The 22,374-nt window shown below is 48.4% G+C and overlaps 1 protein-coding gene across 3 annotated transcripts in view; it reads left to right on the forward strand.

Annotated features, from left to right (window-relative positions):
• nicn1 (nicolin 1) overlaps window positions 1-22,374 on the forward strand; it is an 82,398-nt gene that overhangs the window by 43,652 nt on the left and 16,372 nt on the right. For all 3 annotated transcript variants that reach the window (XM_072472082.1, XM_072472084.1, XM_072472083.1), the window contains 2 exons: window positions 1,381-1,500; window positions 8,921-8,983. In XM_072472082.1, coding sequence (XP_072328183.1) covers window positions 1,381-1,500; window positions 8,921-8,983 — 183 coding nt within the window. The remainder of the gene's footprint in view (window positions 1-1,380; window positions 1,501-8,920; window positions 8,984-22,374) is intronic.

Genomic DNA, 22,374 nt, shown 5'->3' on the forward strand with positions numbered 1-22,374 from the left:
GCCCACTCAGTCAGAGGAACAATGGCCGTTGCTCGGTTCAGAGGCTGCTGGGTTGAGCTGTTTACAGGGTAGCAACTAGGAGCGTCTATCTTGTAGCGTGCGTTGACTTGGGACTTACTTGGTCTGATGCAATTGCTAGGCAGGTCTCTCTCTTCGGTGAGAGCCAAAGCCAAAGGAGGGTGGTTCTCCCTTGGGGATACCTTTTATCCTGAAAAGGGCTTCGCGCTCTTTTGGGCAGGCCTTGAACTTGGCCTCACCTAATTGGGTCTTTCTCAATCAGCTGTATCGATTTTCCTCCAATGGGGGCGTGTCCTGGTGACTGTCAGTCTGCTTTGTCTTAGCTTCTTCTGGCGCCAGGGAGTCTGTCCCAACATTGTCTATATAAATGTTTCCCTTTTGTCCCCGGAGATGGCTCATTAGATTGTTTGGTAGTTTCTGTCCTGTCTGAGCGTTTTAAGGTTCTAATCAACAGACAGAGCTTGCACCTGCTTGTCTCTTAGCATTGTCCAATTTTCCCTGCATTCTTTGCGGGTGTCCATTTTGTAATCGGGACGTGGCCATCCCAGATGGCTACAGGGGGTGAGACCGATGCAGACAGAGGGAGAACGTGCAAACTCCACACGGACAGTGATCCGGAGACGGGATTGAACCATGAGGCAGCAGTGCTAACCACCGTGCTGCCCTTCACAGTAAAATTTCTAACTGAATTTCAAATCGGAAAACTCAAACCTGACTGCTTCAGGCCCCAGTTCCTCCAATTAACTACATTGTCTTCTAAAACTGAACACACTGTACGGGATTCTCCGACCCACTGCACCCGCATTCTGGTGCGGCGCATCCCCACAGGCAGCTGGATCCTCCGTCCCAGCAGCCGGCCAAAGGGGTTTCCCATTGTGGGCACCCCCACTCTCTTGGGAAATCCGCAGGCGTGAGTGCACTGCCAGCAAAACGGAGGATCACGACGACGGAGAATCCAGCCCAATGTCTCTAATTATCTACTCCACAGGGAACCTTTATAAACCAAATTCCATTCGCCCTACTTGTAGTAAATTATGTACATGGTTGGAATGAATGATGTTTACGTTTTTACAATGTGTTAATTGCACCTCTGTAGCCGAAGTGTCTGTTGGTCTTGTAAACCATTTTTAAAATGCATACTTGCAGCAGTCACACACGTACTAATCCAGGCTTTTAACCCTTACTGCACCAAATACATATAATACAATTGATCTGAAGTTCCTACATTTGTCATAATGCACTGCTTGTGTTGTCAGCCGGTGACCAGAATTATTATTCTGCAGTAAAACAGTGGGATCGTGTCTGGCATTTGTAAACATGTTGTTCAGTTGACTGACTATGCATATTGGGCTTTAACCATAGATGCTGTTTGAACCAGATGATGTAATGACAGTGCGCCTGATCCTGCGGCAGCCATCTCCAGTCTGGTTGACGTTTACAATAGAAGACATTAAAATGTATGAGTGTGACCACGACAAGGATGTAAGTATCAGTGCCGAGCATCACTTTTAAGATAGCCATCCTGAAAATATTTTAAACTTGTCTTTGGGACAAAACATGGGTAACATGGAACTTGTGGACATGGAAATTTAAGCCATTGTTAAGGATTTAGGTTATTCCGGACCTGATAATACTTTATCAATAACTTATGCTCTAGGTTAACCCACAAAAGAGGGAAATCTGTTTCTCTGCTGAGACTCAGAATAGATCTCACAAAGGGAGTATACTTTTCCGGGTCTCAGACAGTTAAACAGAATCTCAGTTACTTTTTATGGGAAAAGTTCAGATATGTCACTCATAACTAAATCTTTACCTCTATCGTCGTGGGTCCTTAGTCATTTAAGACTTCCTAAATGAGTGTCCAGGAGTTTAGACTTTGAGAGTGAATCTACACAGTACAATTTTAATCAAAGTATTTTTATTATACAAAATACTCCCGATAGATACATACAGAATTGCAGAGTTAAAATATAAATTGATTAACAGTCTTTAGTTATCTGTTAATAATATAAAATCGTTAGCAGTCCTATGTTACCTGCTAACACACTAACTTCTGTCAATAGAATGAGATATCTGAAACATGGAAAATCCTAAAGTATCTCATCAATTTCTTAATACATTTCTAAGAAGTTAAACAAAACCATACTTGCAACACCTGTGGTTTTGTTTGACAAGACAAGCTTTTAAGGACAGAACTGACTCTCACCCCGAAGAGGGGGTCAGCAGGAATGTGTTGTAACTTTCTGCTATAATGCCTCTTCTTTATATACATAAAATTCTCTTATCGGTCAAGGACGGCATCTGTCATCCTGTCACTTATTGTTGGTTAATTACCTATTGCCAAATGGCTAATTGAATGTATTATCATTAATACATCTTTTAATGGTCATAGGGTCTATAAATGTCAGGTGTCATAAGATATATTGGCAAGGGAGGGCCCGCATAGAGGCCTGTCCTTTTTCAGTGTTGTCATGTTCTTTAGATACCAAAACAGACACTTTTGTGAGGGTGTTATTCTAAGTGTCAAGAGGTAGAGTTAGGGAAAGAGTTGTGTATCTATTTATCTGGAGAATTCCCTGTCCTTATGTTTGGAATACTTATAGGTGCAGGGAGTAACCCAAATAATTTTATAGTCTGTAATGGAATAGCCTTTGTATTTGTTTGTAGTAATGAGCCTTTGAAACCAGCTTCGAGTTTCTACTATCAGGTGGTAACCTCTACCTGACCTTTAGCTGAAGTGGTTTTATTCCACATTGAATTAAAAAGCTGTTTGTATTAATGCCTTATTTTAAACCGAATTCTGCGGCGAACGTGATATTCATCACACCATTTTAAGATAGAGACTCTTGACAATTTAAGTGGCAAAAGATAATCGAATTTCTCCCAAAGGCTGCTATCTCACACATTCCTGCAAACTAAGGGAGAACATTCTCTCAACGTTTTAGTCAAGAGAACTAATGGATATCACTTCCTGCCATGGACTCTTTTACCAAGGTCACACACCGTTAGGGTTAGCAATGGGGGGAATCATTGGTGTAGTGGTAATGTAAGTGCACTAGCAATCCAGAGGCTCAGGTGCTGGGAACACAAGTTCAATTCCAATCACGGCAGCTGGTAGAATATAAACTCAATAACTCTGGAATATAAAGCTTGGCTCAATAAAGTGACTCTGAAACCTTTGTCCACTGTTGTAAAAACCCATCTGATTTGGTTAGCACTATGGCTTCACAACGCCAGGGTCCCAGGTTCGATTCCAGGCTTGGGTCTGTGCAGATTCTGCACGTGGGTTTCCTCTGGGTGCTCCAGTTTCCTCCCATAAGTTCCGAAAGACGTGTTATTAGGTAATTTGGACATTCTGAATTCTCCCTCAGTGTACCTGAACAGGTGCCGGAGTGTGGCGACTAGGGGCTTTTCACAGTAACTTCATTGCAGTGTTAATGTAAGCCTACTTGTGACAATAAAGATTATAAAAAGATTATAATGTCCTTTAGGGAATCTAAATCTGCCGCCCATACCTGATCCGGATGATACATGATTCCAGACCCACAGAAATGTGGTTGACTCTTAAATTCTCTTTGAAAGCCACTCGGTTGTATCACTACAAAACTACAAAGCCTGAAAGGAATGAAACAGGGCAGACCACCCAGCATCAACCTAGGTATCGGAAACAATAACAGCACATCCATCCTTGTCGACCCTACAAAGTTCTCCTTTCTAACATCTGGGGGCTTGTGCCTGTCCAACCAACAGGTGAAACCCACCAGAGGTGGTGTACAGTTAGGAGGGAATTACCCTGGGTATCCTTAACAGCTGATGAAATATTGGTTAATACATGATGTTTAATAATAATGATGTAAAGAATTGTGCTATACTGTTACAAAGTTTGTTCAAATACAAGGTTAAAGTAATTGCTTCTTGTCACTTATGGAGTAGACTAACATATAATGGACACCTGTGGTTCTGCCTTAAATCAATGATTATCACAATCAGCATTTGGTATTACAGGAAGCCTTTTTAGCTCCAATCTCTTGGGGGAGGGAGTATGTTCATGCAGGCAGAGTGATTTCTGTTATTGCAAGTGGAGGCCTCCGTTCGTTGCCTATGAGTTATTTATGGAGGCGAATGGGACAAATGTTAACAAAGTAAGAATTAATGTCAGATGGCCTTGAGTTATTTTTGGGAGTGAGCATAGCAGATAAGGGGCCAATCTCCTTAGGTTATATGTTGTCCAAGATGGAGTCCTGCCGAATTAACAGAACCTCACTCTGTTCTGTCCTGACCAGTCCAAAATGGAGGAAACCTTTTATAACCCTCAGGGAAGTCACAAGATAAGGACAATTAGATTCCAGGTGACCTCCTCTGAATATGAGTTCCCCCGGTAACGAGGGGGTGGGGTTTTTCCTTCAACCGAAAGCTGAGCTCTCTATTATAAAAACCCCAGCCTGGGAGCAGGTCGGAGAGGAGGCCCTTTGGGAAGTGGAGAGTGTAATATTGTGAATAAATAGAATCTTTTTTTCATGTGTGCTGCTTTAGCAAAATTTACAAAACCTAAATCCCGAATCCTTCAGTGGTAACCCCCAGGATGTTAATTTTGGAAGATTCAGCGATGTTAATGCCATTGAATGTCATGGGCGATAGTTAGATCCTCTCTTGTAAGAGATGGTCGTTGCCTGGCACTTGTGCGGCGCGAATGTAAATTGCCACTTGTCAGCCCAAGCCCGGATATTGTCCAGGTCTTGCTGCATTTGGACATAGACTGCTTCATTATCTGAGGAGTCGCGAATGGTGCTGAACATTGTGCAGTCATCTGCGAAGATCCCTCCTTATAACCTTATGATGAAAGGGAGGTCATTTATGAAGCAGATGAAGATGGTTGAGTCCGGACACTACCCTGAGGAACTCCTGCAATGATGTCCTGGAGCTGAGATGATTGGCCTCCAACCACCACACCCATCTTCCTTTGTGCCAGGTGTGACTTCAACCAGTGGAGTGCTTTCCCCCTGATTCCCAATGACTCCAGTTTAGCTAAGGCTCCTTGATGCCATACTCGGTCAAATGCTGCCTTGATGTCAAGGGAAGTCACTCTCACTTCACCTCTGGCATTCAGCTCTTTTGTCCATGTTTGAACCAAGACTGTAATGAGGTAAGGAACTGAGTGACCCTGGCAGAACCCAAACTGAGCGTCTGTGAGCAGGCTATTGCTGAGTAAGTGCTGCTCGATAGCACTGTTGATGACTTCTTCCATCACTTTGCTGATGATGGAGAGTAGACTGAAGGGCGGTAATTGTTTGGGTTGGATTTGTCCTGTTTCTTGTGTACAGGACACGCCTGGTCATTTTTCCACATCGGGTAGATGCCAGTGTTGTAGCTGTACCGGAACAGCTTGGCTAGGGGTGCGGCAAGTTCTGGAGCACAAGTCTTCAGTACTATTGTGGAAATATTGTCAGGGCCCATAACCTTTGCAGTATCCAATGCCTTCAGCCATTTCTTGATATCACATGGAGTGAATCGTATTGGCTGAAGACTGACATCTGTGATGCTGGGGACTTCTGGAGGAGACCGAGATGGATCATCACTGCAAAAGACAAATCTGAAGCATTTGCAACCATCTTCAGCCAGAAATGCTGAGTGGATCATCCATCTTTGCCTCCTCTGACACCCCCAGCATTACAGATAGCATTTGATTCACTCCAAATGACATCAAGAAAGGGGCCCTAACAACATTCTTCCAAGAGTACTGAAGACCTGTGCTCCAGAACTTGCTACGCACCTAGCCACATTGTTCTAGTACAGCTACAATACTGGCCTCAACACGACAATGTGGCAAATTGTCGGATATTGTGTCTACAATAAGCAGGACAAATCCAACTCCGTCAATTACCACCCCATCTGTTCACTCTCAATGGTTAGCAAAGTGGTGGAAGATGTCCTCGACAACGCTGTCAAGTAGCTCAGTTTGTGTTCTGCTAGGGTCACTCAGCTCCTGATCTCATTACAGCCTTCGTCCCAACATGGACAGAAGAGCCGAACATGAAGTGACAGGGGATTGACTGCCCTTGACATCAAGGCAGCATTGGACCTGAGCAAAACTGCAGTCAATGAGGATAAGGAGGACAACTCTCCATTGGTTGGAGTCAAACCTAGCACAAAGGAAGATTATTCTGGTTGTGGGAAATCCATCATGTCAGTCCCAGGACATCACCATGGGAGTTCCTCAGAGTAGTCTCTTAGGCCAAACTATCTTCAGCTACTTCATCAATGACCTTCCCTCGGTCATAAGGTTAGAGTTGAAGGTGTTCGCTGATGATTGCACAATGTTCATCACTACTCAAGACTTCTCATATACTGACGTAGTCCTTGTATAAATGCAGCAAGTCCTGGATAATATCCCCAATCTAAAGTAGCTGACTCTGAATTATCTGCAGCACATTAACAGGCTGTGTGGTTCATGATATATTGCACAGCAGTTTGCTAAGTATACCTTAATTTTTCCCACAATTTCAATATGGCCTGTAGCTAATATGTTTTTAGTTGCAATTTATTAGAGATTGGAAGGACAAAATTATGATAAATACAATCTGTAAATGTGTTTATTACAAAAGATCTGTTATAGGTCAACTTGCCCTTTCTAAAAACACTTTGGACCATTCAAGAAATAAGTGCCAAAAACCTCCGCCCTCGTTTGTGGCTGGGATTCTCCTGTGCTGCTGAATGTGAATGGACTTCTGGCTGGAACGCCAAATCCTCTGTTTTCACTTGCAGCGGAGCAGCCACAGATGAGACCAGAGAATCTTGCCTTGTTCTCTAATTTTTAAAACCAAAATCCTGTTTCTGGGTATGATACATTCAAGGGCAATGATGATCAGGCAATAAATGCTGGCCTGGCCAGCGATGCTCACATCCCTTTAATGAATAAAAACATTTGTTCAGCATGTTAAACTTTCTGCACCAATATGTTGTGTAATATACTGGCTGTCAAATAAAAAATAACTATTGAACTGAAACAAATTGATTCCTTAACTAGCTATTCCTGTTGAAGTTGTGATTTTTAAGACAATTTTATTACATTCACATTTACTAACCTTCCACATTGGATTTGACAACTGTTTTTTGGACCCCTGACTATCTCAATGATCTGGGCGGCATGGTTGCCCCGGGTCACTGTCCGCATGGAGTTTGCACATTGTCCTCATGTCTGCATGGGTCTCACCCCCACAAACTATAGATATGCAGGGTAGGTGGATTAGCCACGCTAAATTGCCCCTTAATTGGAAAAATACATTTTTTTTTTTAACTCTCTCATGATGTAGAAGCAGTACGTCGGTCAGCTGGATGAATAAAAGTTCTCCAAAAAATTAAACAATTGATAATCGATTTTTCTAACCAGGTTTAAGAAATAGGAGAGCGGAAAGGTGAGTTTAGTCAGGGAATTGGAGCTGCCTGGGGCTGGGGGGGGTGGGGTCATTAAAAGTGAATAGATTGACATTTGTCTGGCTAATAAGGCCATAAAAATCCAAATCAGGTTTATTTCTGGACGTGTAGATTTGAAAAGTAGAGGAGTTGTGCAAAACTTATAGTGGACCGCATCTGAAGTGCTGTGTACAGTTATAGTCACCATTTTATTCAAAAGAGGATGCAAAAGGGACTTATAATGATGATACCAGAAATGTGAGGATATATTTATATTTTGAGTTCTGAGGAAAATGGTTGGGCCACGGACACTATCCGGAGGAACTCCGACGCGATGTTCCGGGACTGATATGATTGACCTCCAACAACCTTAACCACCTTCCTTTGCTAGGTATGACTTCAACCAGTGGAACGTTTTCTCATTGATTTCCACTGACTTGGAGTTTTGCTAGAACTCTGTGATGCCGCTGTATCTAATTAGGGAGTTGAACAGGCAGCACAGTAGCATAATGGTTAGCACTGTAGCTTCACAGCTCCAGGGTCCCAGGTTCGATTCCCTACTGGGTCACTGTCTGTGCGGAGTCTGCATGTTCTCCCCGTGTCTGCGTGGGTTTCCTCCGGGTGCTCCGGTTTCCTCCCACAGTCCAAAGATGTGCAGATTAGGTGGATTGGCCATGATAAATTGCCCTTAGTGTCCAAAAAGGTTAGGAGGGGTTATTGGGTTACGAGGATAGGGTGGAAGTGAGGGCTTAAGTGGATCGGTGCAGACTCGATGGGCCAAATGGCCTCCTTCTGCACTGTATGTGCTATGTGCTAATGTCCTCTGCAGCCAAGAACAAGAATCCCGAAGGGTGTGTTACCTACTCGGTGCCAGGGCTGTCTCACGTTGGCTCATGTTGTGCTCCATACTGGAATAAATGACATGTAGGATTATGGAGGAGCCCCTGAAAGAGTATTAGGGAGTTAGGCTTTAAATGAAAAAGCAGGACCTCAAGAGTAATAATCTCTAGATTATTGCCCAGCCATGTGAAAATTGGCATTGGAACAGACATATTAGGAGAATTAACATGTGACTGAAAATGTGGGCAAGAGGGGTTCCTTCTAATGGGACACTGGTACCAGTTCTGTGACAGGAAGAAATTGTACTGATGGGATAGGCTCCATCTAAACCAAGACCCCATGTCTTAGCAGAAAGGGTAAATTGGGAAGTGGCAGTAATAAGTGGAGGGAGGGATCTATAAGAAATGTCAGTTGCTTAAATGTAAACAAAACAGGCAAGAGAACATAGGAAAAAATAAAATAAAGGAGGACATTTGATGGTAAGCGAGTATGTAGAGTCATAGAACGGGAGTGATACATGCAAAAACAGCAATGGGCTTGGGCGTTTCCTTGGATTAGTCTCAAATTCAAGGTCAATGTTTTGCTGAAGCCTAACTAAATAGATTTAAATTTCTTTTTTAATGGTTTGCGTCTAATTATTTCTGTTTTACAGAAGGTACAGGGGCCATGGCTTTCTCAGCTCACTCCTCCAGAGCGACCTTTGAACTTGAGTGACGTGAGTATGATGCAGATTTATACAGTTTGAAATGCAACAACTCCATATAACTTCAAAAAGAGTAAAGAGTCTGTGCCGGAAACACTAACCTGTTTCTCCTCTCTTCGGATGTCCTTGAATCTTGTGTTTTATTTCTTTCGCTTTCGGTTTTTGTTTATATGTCAGACTTCTGGTTTTATTTCTGATTTCCAGGATTCCCTAAATGTACTAATTCAGTTTCTCTATTATCTCTAATTCAACCATTCGCAAACATTTTTGAATGGATTAATAATCACTGACTCCCATCTATTAAAAAATATAATACTTATAAGATGAAAGTGCTGCATGCAAATGATATAATGCTTTTAAGAAAACATTTATTTCCTTGCTAGTATCACTGGTATTGCTTCTCATTGCAAAGTCTATCTATCTTTGGTTAAAGTTTGGGGAGAACAGGAGCCCTGCGAGAGCAGAACCAGGAGGAAATAATAGGGGAGCAGGAGGAAAGCAGAGCACTATAGGAACAAAACATGGATAGAACAGGAGCAGAGGGTGGCAGCAAAAACAGTGGAGAAAGAGCCCGAAGAAAGCAGGAACCTGGAGAGGAGAGCAGCAAGGGGAGAACAGGAGCCTGGAGAGAGCATGAGTGGAGCAAGAATGGGGGAGAAGAGACACCTGGGAGCCCCTCACTCACTCTCTCTTGATCACGGCACCCATAGTGGTAACCAACATCATTGGGAGGGGTGCTCTGTTGCCAGGGATTCTACTCTGCTTTGTTGCCCATTTTATTCTTTAAGCTTTGCCACAACCAACGAGAGTTCGTGTCTTTAGCCTTGGACTCTGGCTAAGTCTGGTATTGTCTCTTGGCATCCCTGATGGCTTTGTGGAGGTCAGACCTAGATTTCTTCTTTTTTTATTGTTTTTATTCAAGTTTTTCTTAAACAATATTTTACATAACCAATAACAAAAAGGAGAAAATTTAACAAACAGGTGGTTATAGTCCATTTACAAAAGAAGAGTATACATTCCGTACACAGTTTCCCACCTATCTCTCTCTCCCCCCCCCCCCCCCCCCCCAGATTGCTGCTGCTGCTGACCTTTCAACGTTCTGCCAGAAAGTCAAGGAACGGCTGCCACTGCCTGGAGAACCCCAGCAAGGACCCTCTCAAGGCAAACTTTATCCTCTCAAGACTGAGCCATGTCACTAACCCAGGTCACTTGAGGGCTTCGAGTCCCTCCACATTAACAAGATCCGTCTCCGGGCTACCAGGGAGGCAAAGGCCAGGACGTCGGCCCCCTTCGCTTCCTGCACTCCCGGATCTTCCGACACCCCAAATACCGCTATGCCCGGACTCGGCTTTACCCGAGCATCCAAGACCTTGGACAAAGCCTTTGCAAAGCCCTGCCAGAATTCTTTAAGCGCCGGGCATGCCCAGAACATATGGACATGGTTTGCTGGGCTCCCTGAGCATCTCGCACACCTGTCCTCCACCCCAAAGAACTTGCTCATTCTTGCTGTCGTCATGTGTGCCCGGTGGACCACCTTAAACTGAATTAGGCTAAGCCTGGCACAAGATGAGGAGGAATGAACCCTGCCTAGGGCATCAGCCCACAGGCCCTCATCCAGCTCCTCACCCAGCTCCTCCTCCCACTTGCTCTTCAGCTCCTCCACCGAGACTTCCTCGGGCTCATGCAGTTTTTGGTATATGTCCGACACCTTCGCCTCCCCTACCCAGATGCCAGAGACCACCCTGTCCTGGGGGGGGGGGTAGTAGTAGCGGGAATGCCACCACCTGTTTCTTCAGAAAAGCGCGGACTTGGAGGTATCTAAAGGCATTCCCCGGGGGCAGACTAAATTTCTCCTCTAGCGCCTTCAGGCTAGGAAAAGGTCCCATCTATAAACAGGTCCCCCATCCTTTTGATACCCACCCTATGCCAACTTTGAAGCCCTCCGTCTATCTTGCCCGGAACAAATCTATGATTATGCCTTATCGGGGTCCAGACTGAGGCCCCTTCCTCCCTCTTGTGCCTTCTGCACTGACCCCAGATCCTCAGTACCACTGTCACCACCGGGCTTGTGGTGTACCGTGCCGGCGAGAACGGCAGCGGTGCCGTTATCAGTGCCCCTAACTCGGGGTCTTGTTTGCCCACACAAATCCTGTGATAATCCTGTTCAACCGCTTGAAGAAGGATTTTGGGATGAAGATGGGAAGGCATTGGAAGACGAACAGAAACCTGGGAAGGACCATCATTTTCAGGGACGGCACCCTAACCGCCAGGGAAAGCAGGAGCATGTCTCACCTTTTGAAGCCTCCTTCCATCTGCTCTACCAGCTGAGATAGATTGAGCTTGTGTAGGGCATCCCAATTCCTAGCCACCTGTATACCCAGGTACTGAAAGCTCCTCTCCACCCTCTTGAGCGGGAGCTCCCCCAGTCTCTCCTCCTGGCCCCTCGCATGGATCACAAATAGCTCACTTTTCCCCACGTTCAACTTGTACCCCGAGAAATTCCCGAAGTCCTTTAGGATCCGTATGACCTTCCCCCATCTCCTCTAGCGGGTCAACGCCATGGCCAAGGGCTCAATAGCCAGGGCAAATAGCAGCGTGGACAGGGGGCACCTCAGCCTCGTCCCTCGGTGCAGCCGGAAATACTCCGACCTCAGTCGTTCGTGGACACAGTTGCTACGGGGGCCTGATACAATAGTTTGACCCACCCTATGTATTCCTCACCAAATCCAAATCTACTTAACGCTTCCCACAGGTACTCCCACTCCACCCGATCAAAGGCTTTCTCCGCATCCATTGCAGCCACTACTTCTGCGTCCCCTCCTTCTGAGGGCATCATAATAATGTTTAGGAGCCATACCTAGATTTCTTGTATAGGTCAGGGTCACTTACCTTGGCCGCCTCATACCTGGACTTCAGTATAGAGTGGATCTTCCAGATAAATGATGGTTTCCGTTGAGAAACGCATGTACTAACTTTGGCACGCACTCTTCGACAAAGTAACTGTTGAAGGCTGTGACGATAGTGGCATGCTTGTTTAGGTTGGCTACTGTGTTTTCGAAAATGGACCAGTTCACTGACTCCAAGCAGTCGCTTTGGAGCTCTTCCAATGCCTCAGACCAGCATTGCACAACCTTAACCAAGGTTCTGCTTGTATGCCGGGAGAAGGGGCACTGACTTGTGGTCTGATGTTCCAAAATGTGATTGGGGATGGAGCGCTAGGCGCCCTTGATGTTTGCGTAGCAGTGGTCAAGGATGTTCGGGCCCTTGGTGGGACAGGAAATGTGTTGGTGGAATTTTGGCAGTACCCTCTTGAGGATGGCCTGATTGAAGTCCCCGGCCATGATGAACAAGGCCTCTGGTTATTCCATTTCACGGTTGTTTATAGTGGTGTTCAATTCATCAAGCACCTTCTTCACTTCCGCCTGGGGTGGAATGTAGACCGCTGTGACGATGGCAGAAGTGAACTCCCTTGGAAGGTAATATGGATGGCACTTCACGGTCAGGTATTTCAGGTCCAGGGAGCAGTAGTTCGCCAGGGTCGCCACGTCCGAGCACCAGGAGGAGTTTGATGAGGAGTCACACATAAATCACACTTCAAAGATTAGCGTGTAAATTTAAAGTGCATGAGATTGGGGATAGTGTCTATAGAGGGATAGAAAACTGATTGGCAGACAGGAATCAAAGCTCAGGATAAATGGGTCTTTTTCTGAATAGCAAGCTGTGACGAGTGAGGTACCACATGGATAGGTGCTGGGACCCCAGCTATTCACAATATATATTAATGCTTCAGATAAGGGTATGAAATATAATGGGCAAAATTCTCCGGTATCGGCGCGATGTCCGCCGACTGGCGCCCAAAATGGCGCAAATCAGTCGGGCATCACGCCGCCCCAAAGGTGCGGAATGCTCCGCATCTTTGGGGGCCGAGCCCCAACCTTAAGGGGCTAGGCCCGCGCTGGATGAATTTCCGCCCCGCCAGCTGGCGGAAAAGGCCTTTGGTGCCCCGCCAGCTGGCGCAGAAATGACATCTCCAGGCGGCGCATGCGCGGGAGCGTCAGCGGCTGCTGACGGCATTCCCGCACATGCGCAGTGGAGGGAGTCTCTTCCGCCTCCGCCATGGTGGAGACCGTGGTGAAGGCGGAAGGGAAAGAGTGCCCCCACGGCACAGGCCCGCCCGCGGATCGGTGGGCCCCGATCACGGGCCAGGCCACCGTGGGGGCACCCCCCGGGGCCAGATCGCCCCGCGCGCGCCCCCCCCCCAGGACCCCGGAGCCCGCCCGTGCCGCCTTGTCCCGCCGGTAAGGTAGGTGGTTTAATCTACGCCGGCGGCACAGGCATTTTAGCGGAGGGACTTCGGCCCATCCGGGCCAGAGAATCGCGGGGGGGGGGTGCCCGCCAACCGGCGTGGCACGATTCCCGCCCCCGCCGAATATCCGGTGGTGGAGAATTCGGCAACCGGCGGGGGCGGGATTCACGCCAGCCCCCGGCGATTCTCCGGGAATGCGGAATTGGTCAAAACTCCCTCCCCTGCCAGCTTCCCAAGCATGTTAGCTACATACTTCCTCAACCGATTCTCCCAATCGTTCACTTTCTCCCTCTGCTTCCTTTGGCCCTCCACCATCAGCGTAACCTCTGCCTCCACCCAGGCCAACCGGTCCTCATCGTCCGCAACCGACTCTTCCACTCTTTGGAGCAACGCATTGTGTGCCTCCAACCTCTGCTCCACTCTCTCAATGGCTGCCTGAATTAGGTCAGCCACCTAAGCTAGGTCTTTCGGAGCGTCCTGCATTGCCACTGAAACTTGACCGTCAAAAATTCCACCAACTGTTCCATGGACCACTGAGTGGGCAACGATGCCACACAGCTCTCCGCCATCTTTGCTTCTACCACACTCCTCGAAAACTCGACTGATGCCCCTTTACAGTTGCACTCCTTATTTGATAGGGCTGAGACATGACCACCCGAAGGAGAATTCTTAGCTCCATCTGTTCCTGTACTTTGTACCAACAAACGTTGGGCAACAAGGAGCAAACAATTCCGCCTCAAGCAGGAGCCACCAAATGTGCGACCACTCACTCCATGGCCTCAACTGGAATCGATGGATAAATTTTGGCCATAACACGGGGGAAATGCCCCTGCTCTCTTCCTTCAGTGCTGCACTGGTTCGTCAACTTTTACATTCTGCAGTGGAACTTGAACCCAGAATGTTATGACTGAAAGGCAAAAGTTGACACTAATGGTCCACAGGTGTTTGTGTGATTGGATGGCAGTTTCAGTGGGGTTTGGCAAAGGTCTGTAGTAGCCCATTTGTTTTCCCATAGTATATAATAACACTTAAAGTATTTTCTTGCTATAGAGAGAGTGCAGCAAAGGTTTACCAGACTGATTGCTGGGATGATGGGACTGACATCTGAGGAGAGATTGAGTTGGGTATGATAAGACGGGGGTGAGGGTGAACTGCTCTTTCGGGGGATCAGAGCAGACTTGATGGCCGAATGGCATCCTTCTGCACTGTAAGGATTCTATGATATTCTAATATTCTCTGGAATTCAGAAAATGAGAGAAGGAACTCATAGAAACCTATAAACTTCTAACAGGACTGTAGGCGACACGGTGGCACATTGGGTAGCACTGCTGCATCATAGCTCCAGGGTTCCAGGTTTAATTCCAACCTCAGGTGACTGTCTGTGTGGAGTCTGCACGTTCTCCCTGTGTGTGCGTGGGTTGCTTCCGGGTGCTCCGGTTTCCTCCCACAGTCCAAAAATGTGCAGGTTAGGTGGATTGGCCATGCTAAATTGCCCCTTCATGTCCAAAGGTTAGATGGGGTTGCTGGGTTACGGGGATGGGGTGGAGGTGTGGGCTTGAGTAGGGTGCCCTTTCCAAGGGTCGATGCAGACTCGATGGAATGAATGGCCTCCTTCTGCACTGTAAATTCTATGATACTATGACTAGACAGGGTTGATGTAGGAAGAATGTCCTGGTGGGTATAAAAGCTCAGGTGGCCCGAGAAGGTAAATTAAACAACATTTAATTCTTAAAAATAAAGTTTGCTACAATGCAGCTTACAACTCACAGGTCCCAGTTTGCTACCACAGAAACCATTTGAGGCCAAAACATTGTATGTTTTCAAGAAGGAGGAATATGTAGCTGTTGGAACGAAAGGGATCAAAGGATATGGGGGAAGGCAGGAACAGACCATGTTTAATGATCAGCCAGAATCAGAATGAAGGACCGAATGGCCTACTCCTCCTATTTTCCATGTTTCTATCCCAGATTTGATTTCTGCTCTATGCTGAATTAATTTATCTCAAGCCAGATCAGCAGACGACACTACAACTGATATCAGTAGGCCCCTCTAAACTAAAAAGAGAAAGTTACTTAATGTTTTGGTTGCTATTCAATTGAAAATGGACAACCAGACTTCCGGGTGCGGCGATGACCAGCTAAGTTGAACGTTTCGGCAGCTCCCGGTGGAAAGGACTTTTGGGCTCTTAATAGGAGCCCCAACGGCAATTTTAACGGCTAAAAACACTGTGCGGTAAACCAGAAGGGAATTCCCCCTGGACATGGATGGAAAAAGGAGAGGAAAGTGGCCGGATTGCGGTGGATCCTCTAGAGCAGCGGCCAGGAAGGCAGGCACAAAGCAAGATGGCGTTGGAAGGTGGCAGTTTAATATGGGGCCCTGACCAACAAGAGTTCCTGCGGCGTTGCGTGGAAGAACTTAAAAAGGAGATGAAGAAGAAGCTGTTGGCTCCGATATTACAGGCGATTGAAGGGCTAAAGGAGGAGCAAAAGATCCAGGAGCAGGAGCTTCGGGTCGTGAAGGCAAAGGCTGCTGAGAATGAGGACGACATACAGGGCCTGGTGGTGAAGACAGAGATGCACGAGGCACAACACAAAAGATGTGTGGAAAGGCTGGAGGTGCTGGAGAATAATGCGAGGAGGAAGAATTTAAAGATTCTTGGTCTTCCCGAAGGTGCAGAAGGGGCGGACGTCGGGGCATATGTGAGCACGATGCTGCACTCGTTAATGGGATCGGAGGCCCCGACGGGCCCGTTGGAGGTGGAGGGAGCCTATCGAGTTATGGCGCGAAGACCGAGGGCTGGAGAAATTCCTCGAGCCATAGTGGTGAGATTTCTCCGATATAAGGACAGAGAGATGGTCCTCAGATGGGCAAAGAAAACTCGGAGCAGTAAGTGGGAGAACGCGGTGATCTGCGTATATCAAGACTGGAGTGCGGAGGTGACGAGAAGGAGGGCAAGCTTCAATCGGGCCAAGGCGGTGCTGCACAAAAGGAAGGTTAAATTTGGAATGCTGCAGCCGGCAAGACTGTGGGTCACACATCAAGGGAAACACCACTACTTTGAAACGGCAGAAGAGGCGTGGACATTTATTGTCGAGGAGAAACTGGAATAAGCGGGCTAGAAAAAGAAACAGAACTGGCTACATCGAGGGCATCTTGAAACCCATCGTACAAGGTACACCCAGCTTCTGTCACAACACGACGGACTTCCTACAGAAACTCAGCACCCATGGACCAGTTGAACCAGGAACATTCCTCGTCACAATGGACGTCTCGGCACTCTACACCAGCATCCCCCATGACGACGGCATTGCTGCAACAGCCTCAGTACTCAACACCGACAACTGCCAATCTCCAGACGCAATTCTGCAACTCATCCGCTTCATTCTGGATCACAACGTCTTCACCTTCGACAACAAGTTCTTCATCCAGACGCACGGAACAGCCATGGGGACCAAATTTGCACCCCAATACGCCAACATCTTCATGCACAAGTTTGAACAGGACCTACTCACCGCACAGGACCTTCAACCGACGTTATACACCAGATACATCGATGACATTTTTTTCCTTTGGACCCACGGCGAAGAATCACTGAAACGACTACACGATGACATTAATAAGTTCCATCCAACCATCAGACTCACCATGGACTACTCTCCAAAATCAGTTGCATTCTTGGACACACTCTTCTCCATCAAGGACGGTCACCTCAGCACTTCGCTTTACCGCAAACCCACGGATAACCTCATGATGCTCCACTTCTCCAGCTTCCACCCTAAACACATTAAAGAAGCCATCCCCTATGGACAAGCGCTCCGTATACACAGGATCTGCTCAGACGAGGAGGAGCGTAACAGACATCTACAGACGTTGAAAGATGCCCTCGTACGAACGGGATATGGCACTCGACTCATCGATCGACAGTTCCAACGCGCCACAGCGAAAAACCGGACCGACCTCCTCAGAAGACAAACATGGGACACAACCGACAGAATACCCTTCGTCGTCCAGTACTTCCCTGGAGCGGAGAAACTACGTCATCTTCTTCACAGCCTTCAACACGTCATTGATGACGATGAACATCTTGCCAAGGTCATCCCCACACCCCCACTACTTGCCTTCAAACAACCGCGCAACCTCAAACGAACCATTGTTTGCAGCAAACTACCCAGTCTTCAGAACAGTGACCACGACACCACACAACCCTGTCATGGCAATCTCTGCAAGACGTGCCAGATCATCAACATGGATACCACTATTACACGTGAGAACACCACCCACCAGGTACGCGGTACATACTCGTGCGACTCGGCCAACGTTGTCTACCTCATACGCTGCAGGAAAGGATGTCCCAAAGCGTGGTACATTGGCGAGACCATGCAGACGCTGCGACAACGAATGAACGGACATCGCGCAACAATCACCAGGTAGGAATGTTCCCTTCCAGTCGGGGAACACTTCAGCAGTCAAGGGCATTCAGCCTCTGATCTCCGGGTAAGCGTTCTCCAAGGCGGCCTTCAGGACCCGCGACAACGCAGAATCGCCGAGCAGAAACTTATAGCCAAGTTCTGCACACATGAGTGCGGCCTCAACCGGGACCTGGGATTCATGTCGCATTACATTCATCCCCCACCATCTGGCCTGCAAAATCCTACCAACTGTCCTGGCTTGATACAATTCACACCTCTTTAACCTGGGATTACCCCATCTCTGGATCTGTAAAGATTTAATCACCTGCTAATGCTCACATTCCGAGCATTGTCTGGCATCTTTGAATTTGTCTATATATGTGTTTCTGGAACAGACCTCTGCATTCAACTGAGGAAGGAGCAGCGCTCCGAAAGCTAGTGACATCGAAACAAACCTGTTGGACTTTAACCTGGTGTTGTAAGACTTCGTACTAGAAAAAGAACGTTTGGGACAAAGTGGTGGGGCAAATATGTGGGGTGAAGAGGGGGTAAAGGGGGAAGAGATGATTTCCCAAGTTGTTAATCCTGCGACCCTGTAACTTTTCTCTCTTCCCCATGTCGTGGGGGAGGGGGGAGGGAGGATGAGGAGCTGGGGGCGCCGGCCATTGGGGGCGGGGCCAAATGGGAAGCGTGGGCTTTGTTCCCACGCTATGGTAATCATGGCGGGAACAGGGAAGCAGGAAGGAGGGGGCCTCGCACAGTGGGAGCCGAGGTCACGGGGGGAAGCCGAGGTCGGCCAGAGTTTGCTGACTTCTGGGAGCAACATGGGGGGTGCAATTACGCTAGTGAGGGATCTAGCGGGAGGGGTGGGGGGGGGGTTAACTGGGTTGCTGCTGCTGGGGAGAAGGGGGAGCTGGTATGGGGTGGGGTGGTCGGGGCGGGAGAGCGCCATTGGGGGGAGATACGGCTACGTGGGAACCGGGTGAGGAGCTGGATTGAAAAAGGAGATGGCTAGTCGACAAGGGGGGGGGGGGGGGGGGGGGAAGAGCCCCCCAACCCGGCTGATCACGTGGAATGTGAGAGGGCTGAACGGGCTGATAAAGAGGGCACGGGTACTTGCACACCTAAAGAAACTTAAGGCAGATGTGGTTATGCTGCAGGAGACGCATCTGAAACTGATAGACCAGGTCAGACTACGCAAAGGATGGGTGGGGCAGGTGTTTCATTCGGGGCTAGACGCAAAAAACAGGGGGGGTGGCTATACTAGTGGGGAAGCGGGTAAAGTTTGAGGCAAAGACCATAGTGGCGGATAGTGGGGGCAGATACGTGATGGTGAGTGGCAAATTGCAAGGGGAGGCGGTGGTCTTAGTGAACGTATATGCCCCGAACTGGGATGATGCCAACTTTATGAGGCGTATGTTAGGACGTATCCCGGACCTAGAGGTGGGGAAGTTGGTAATGGGTGGAGATTTTAATACGGTGCTGGATCCAGGGCTGGACAGATCGAGGTCCAGGACCGGAAGGAGGCCGGCTGCGGCTAGGGTGCTTAAGGACTTTATGGAGCAGATGGGAGGAGTAGACCCCTGGAGATTTAGTAGACCTAGGAGTAAGGAATTTTCGTTTTTCTCCTATGTCCACAAAGTTTATTCACGGATAGACTTTTTTGTTTTGGGAAGGGCACTGATCCCGAAGGTGACGGGGACGGAGTACACGGCTATAGCTATTTCAGATCACGCTCCACATTGGGTGGGCCTGGAGATAGGGGAGGAAAAAGAACAGCGTCCACCCTGGAGAATGGACATGGGATTATTGGCAGATGAGGGGGGGTGTTTAAGGGTGAGGGGGTGTATTAAAAGGTACTTGGAACTCAATGATAATGGGGAGGTTCAGGTGGGAGTGGTCTGGGAGGCGCTGAAGGCAGTGGTTAGAGGGGAGCTGATATCTATTAGGGCACATAAAGGAAAGCAGGAGGGTAGGGAAAGGGAGCGGTTGTTGAAAGAACGTCTGAGGGTGGACAGACAATATGTGGAGGCACCGGAGGAGGGACTGTACAGGGAAAGGCAAAGGCTACATGTAGAATTTGACTTGTTGACTACGGGTAATGCAGAGGCACAATGGAGGAAGGCACAGGGTGTACAGTACGAATATGGGGAGAAGGCGAGCAGGTTGCTGGCCCACCAACTGAGGAAAAGGGGAGCAGCGAGGGAGATAGGGGGGGTGAGAGATGAGGAGGGAGAGATGGAGCGGGGAGCGGAGAGAGTGAATGGAGTGTTCAAGGCATTTTATGAAAGATTATATGAAGCTCAGCCCCCGGATGGGAAGGAGAGAATGATGTGCTTTCTGGATCAGCTGGAATTTCCTAAGGTGGAGGAGCAGGAGAGGGCGGGACTGGGAGCACAGATTGAGACGGAGGAAGTATTGAAAGGGATTGGGAGCATGCAGGCGGGGAAGGCCCCGGGACCAGACAGATTCCCAGTTGAATTCTATAGGAAATATATGGACTTGCTGGCCCCGCTACTGATGAGAACCTTTAATGAGGCGAGGGAAAGGGGGCAGCTGCCCCCGACTATGTCAGAGGCAACGATATCGCTCCTCCTAAAGAAGGAAAAAGACCCGCTGCAATGCGGGTCCTATAGGCCTATTTCCCTCCTGAATGTGGACGCTAAGATTCTGGCCAAGGTAATGGCAACGAGGATAGAGGATTGTGTCCCGGGGGTGGTTCATGAGGACCAAACTGGGTTTGTGAAGGGGAGACAGCTGAATACAAATATACGGAGGCTGCTAGGGGTAATGATGATGCCCCCACCAGAGGGGGAAGCGGAGATAGTGGTGGCGATGGATGCCGAGAAAGCATTTGATAGAGTGGAGTGGGATTATTTGTGGGAGGTGCTGAGGAGATTTGGCTTTGGAGATGGGTATATCAGATGGGTACAGTTGCTGTATAGGGCCCCGATGGCGAGCGTGGTCACGAATGGACGGGGGTCTGATTATTTTCGGCTCCATAGAGGGACGAGGCAGGGATGTCCTCTGTCCCCTTTATTGTTTGCACTGGCGATTGAGCCCCTGGCCATAGCATTGAGGGGTTCCAGGAAGTGGAGGGGAGTACTCAGGGGAGGAGAAGAACACCGGGTATCTCTGTATGCGGATGATTTGTTGCTATATGTGGCGGACCCGGCGTAGGGGATGCCAGAGATAATGCGGATGCTTGGGGAGTTTGGGGATTTTTCAGGGTATAATTTGAACATGGGGAAAAGTGAGTTGTTTGTGGTACATCCAGGGGAGCAGAGCAGTGAAATAGAGGATTTACCGTTGAGGAAGGTAACAAGGGACTTTCGGTACTTGGGGATCCAGATAGCCAAGAATTGGGGTACATTACATAGGCTTAATTTAACGCGGTTGGTGGAACAGATGGAGGAGGACTTTAAGAGATGCGACATGGTGTCCCTGTCACTGGCAAGTCGGGTGCAGGCGGTTAAAATGGTGGTCCTCCTGAGATTCCTTTTTGTGTTTCAGTGCCTCCCGGTGGTGGTCACGAAGGCTTTTTTCAAAAGAATCGAGAAGAGTATTATGAGTTTTGTGTGGGCCGGGAAGACCCCGAGAGTGAGGAGGGGATTTTTGCAGCGTAGTAGGGACGGGGGGGCTGGCACTACCGAGCCTAAGTGAGTACTACTGGGCTGCCAATATTTCAATGGTGTGTAAGTGGATGGGAGAAGAGGAGGGAGTGGCGTGGAAGAGATTGGAGAGGGTGTCCTGCAGGGGGACTAGCCTACAAGCTATGGTGACGGCACCGTTGCCGTTCTCACCGAAGAAATACACCACAAGCCCGGTGGTGGTGGCTACATTGAAAATTTGGGGGCAGTGGAGACGGCATAGGGGAAAGACGGGAGCCTCGGTGGGGACCCCGATAAGAAATAACCATAGGTTTGTTCCGGGGAGAATGGATGGGGGATTTGGAGCATGGCAAAGAGCAGGGGTAGCACAATTGAGAGATCTGTTCGTAGATGGGACGTTTGCGAGTCTGGGAGCGCTGACGGAAAAATATGGGTTGCCCCAAGGGAATGCATTTCGGTATATGCAACTGAGGGCTTTTGCGAGGCAACAGGTGAGGGAATTCCCGCAGCTCCCGACGCAGGAGGTGCAGGATAGAGTGATCTCAGAGACATGGGTGGGGGATGGTAAGGTGTCGGACATATATAGGGAAATGAGGGACGAGGGGGAGATCATGGTAGATGAGAGATGAGCTGAAAGGGAAATGGGAAGAAGAGCTGGGGGAGGAGATTGAGGAGGGGCTGTGGGCTGATGCCCTACGTAGGGTAAACTCATCATCCTCGTGTGCCAGGCTAAGCCTGATACAATTTAAGGTGTTACACAGGGCGCATATGACTGGAGCACGGCTCAGTAAATTTTTGGGGGTCGAGGATAGGTGTGCGAGATGCTCGAGAAGCCCAGCGAATCACACCCACATGTTCTGGTCATGCCCGGCACTACAGGGGTTTTGGGTGGGGGTGGCAAAGGTGCTTTCGAAGGTGGTGGGGGTCCAGGTCGAACCAAGCTGGGGGTTGGCTATATTTGGGGTTGCAGAAGAGCCGGGAGTGCAGGAGGCGAGAGAAGCTGATGTTTTGGCCTTTGCGTCCCTTGTAGCCCAGAGCAGGATATTGTTAATGTGGAAGGAAGCCAAACCCCCGGGT

The sequence above is a fragment of the Scyliorhinus torazame genome, chromosome 13 (genome assembly GCF_047496885.1).
Source record: "Scyliorhinus torazame isolate Kashiwa2021f chromosome 13, sScyTor2.1, whole genome shotgun sequence".
NCBI lineage: Eukaryota > Metazoa > Chordata > Chondrichthyes > Carcharhiniformes > Scyliorhinidae > Scyliorhinus > Scyliorhinus torazame.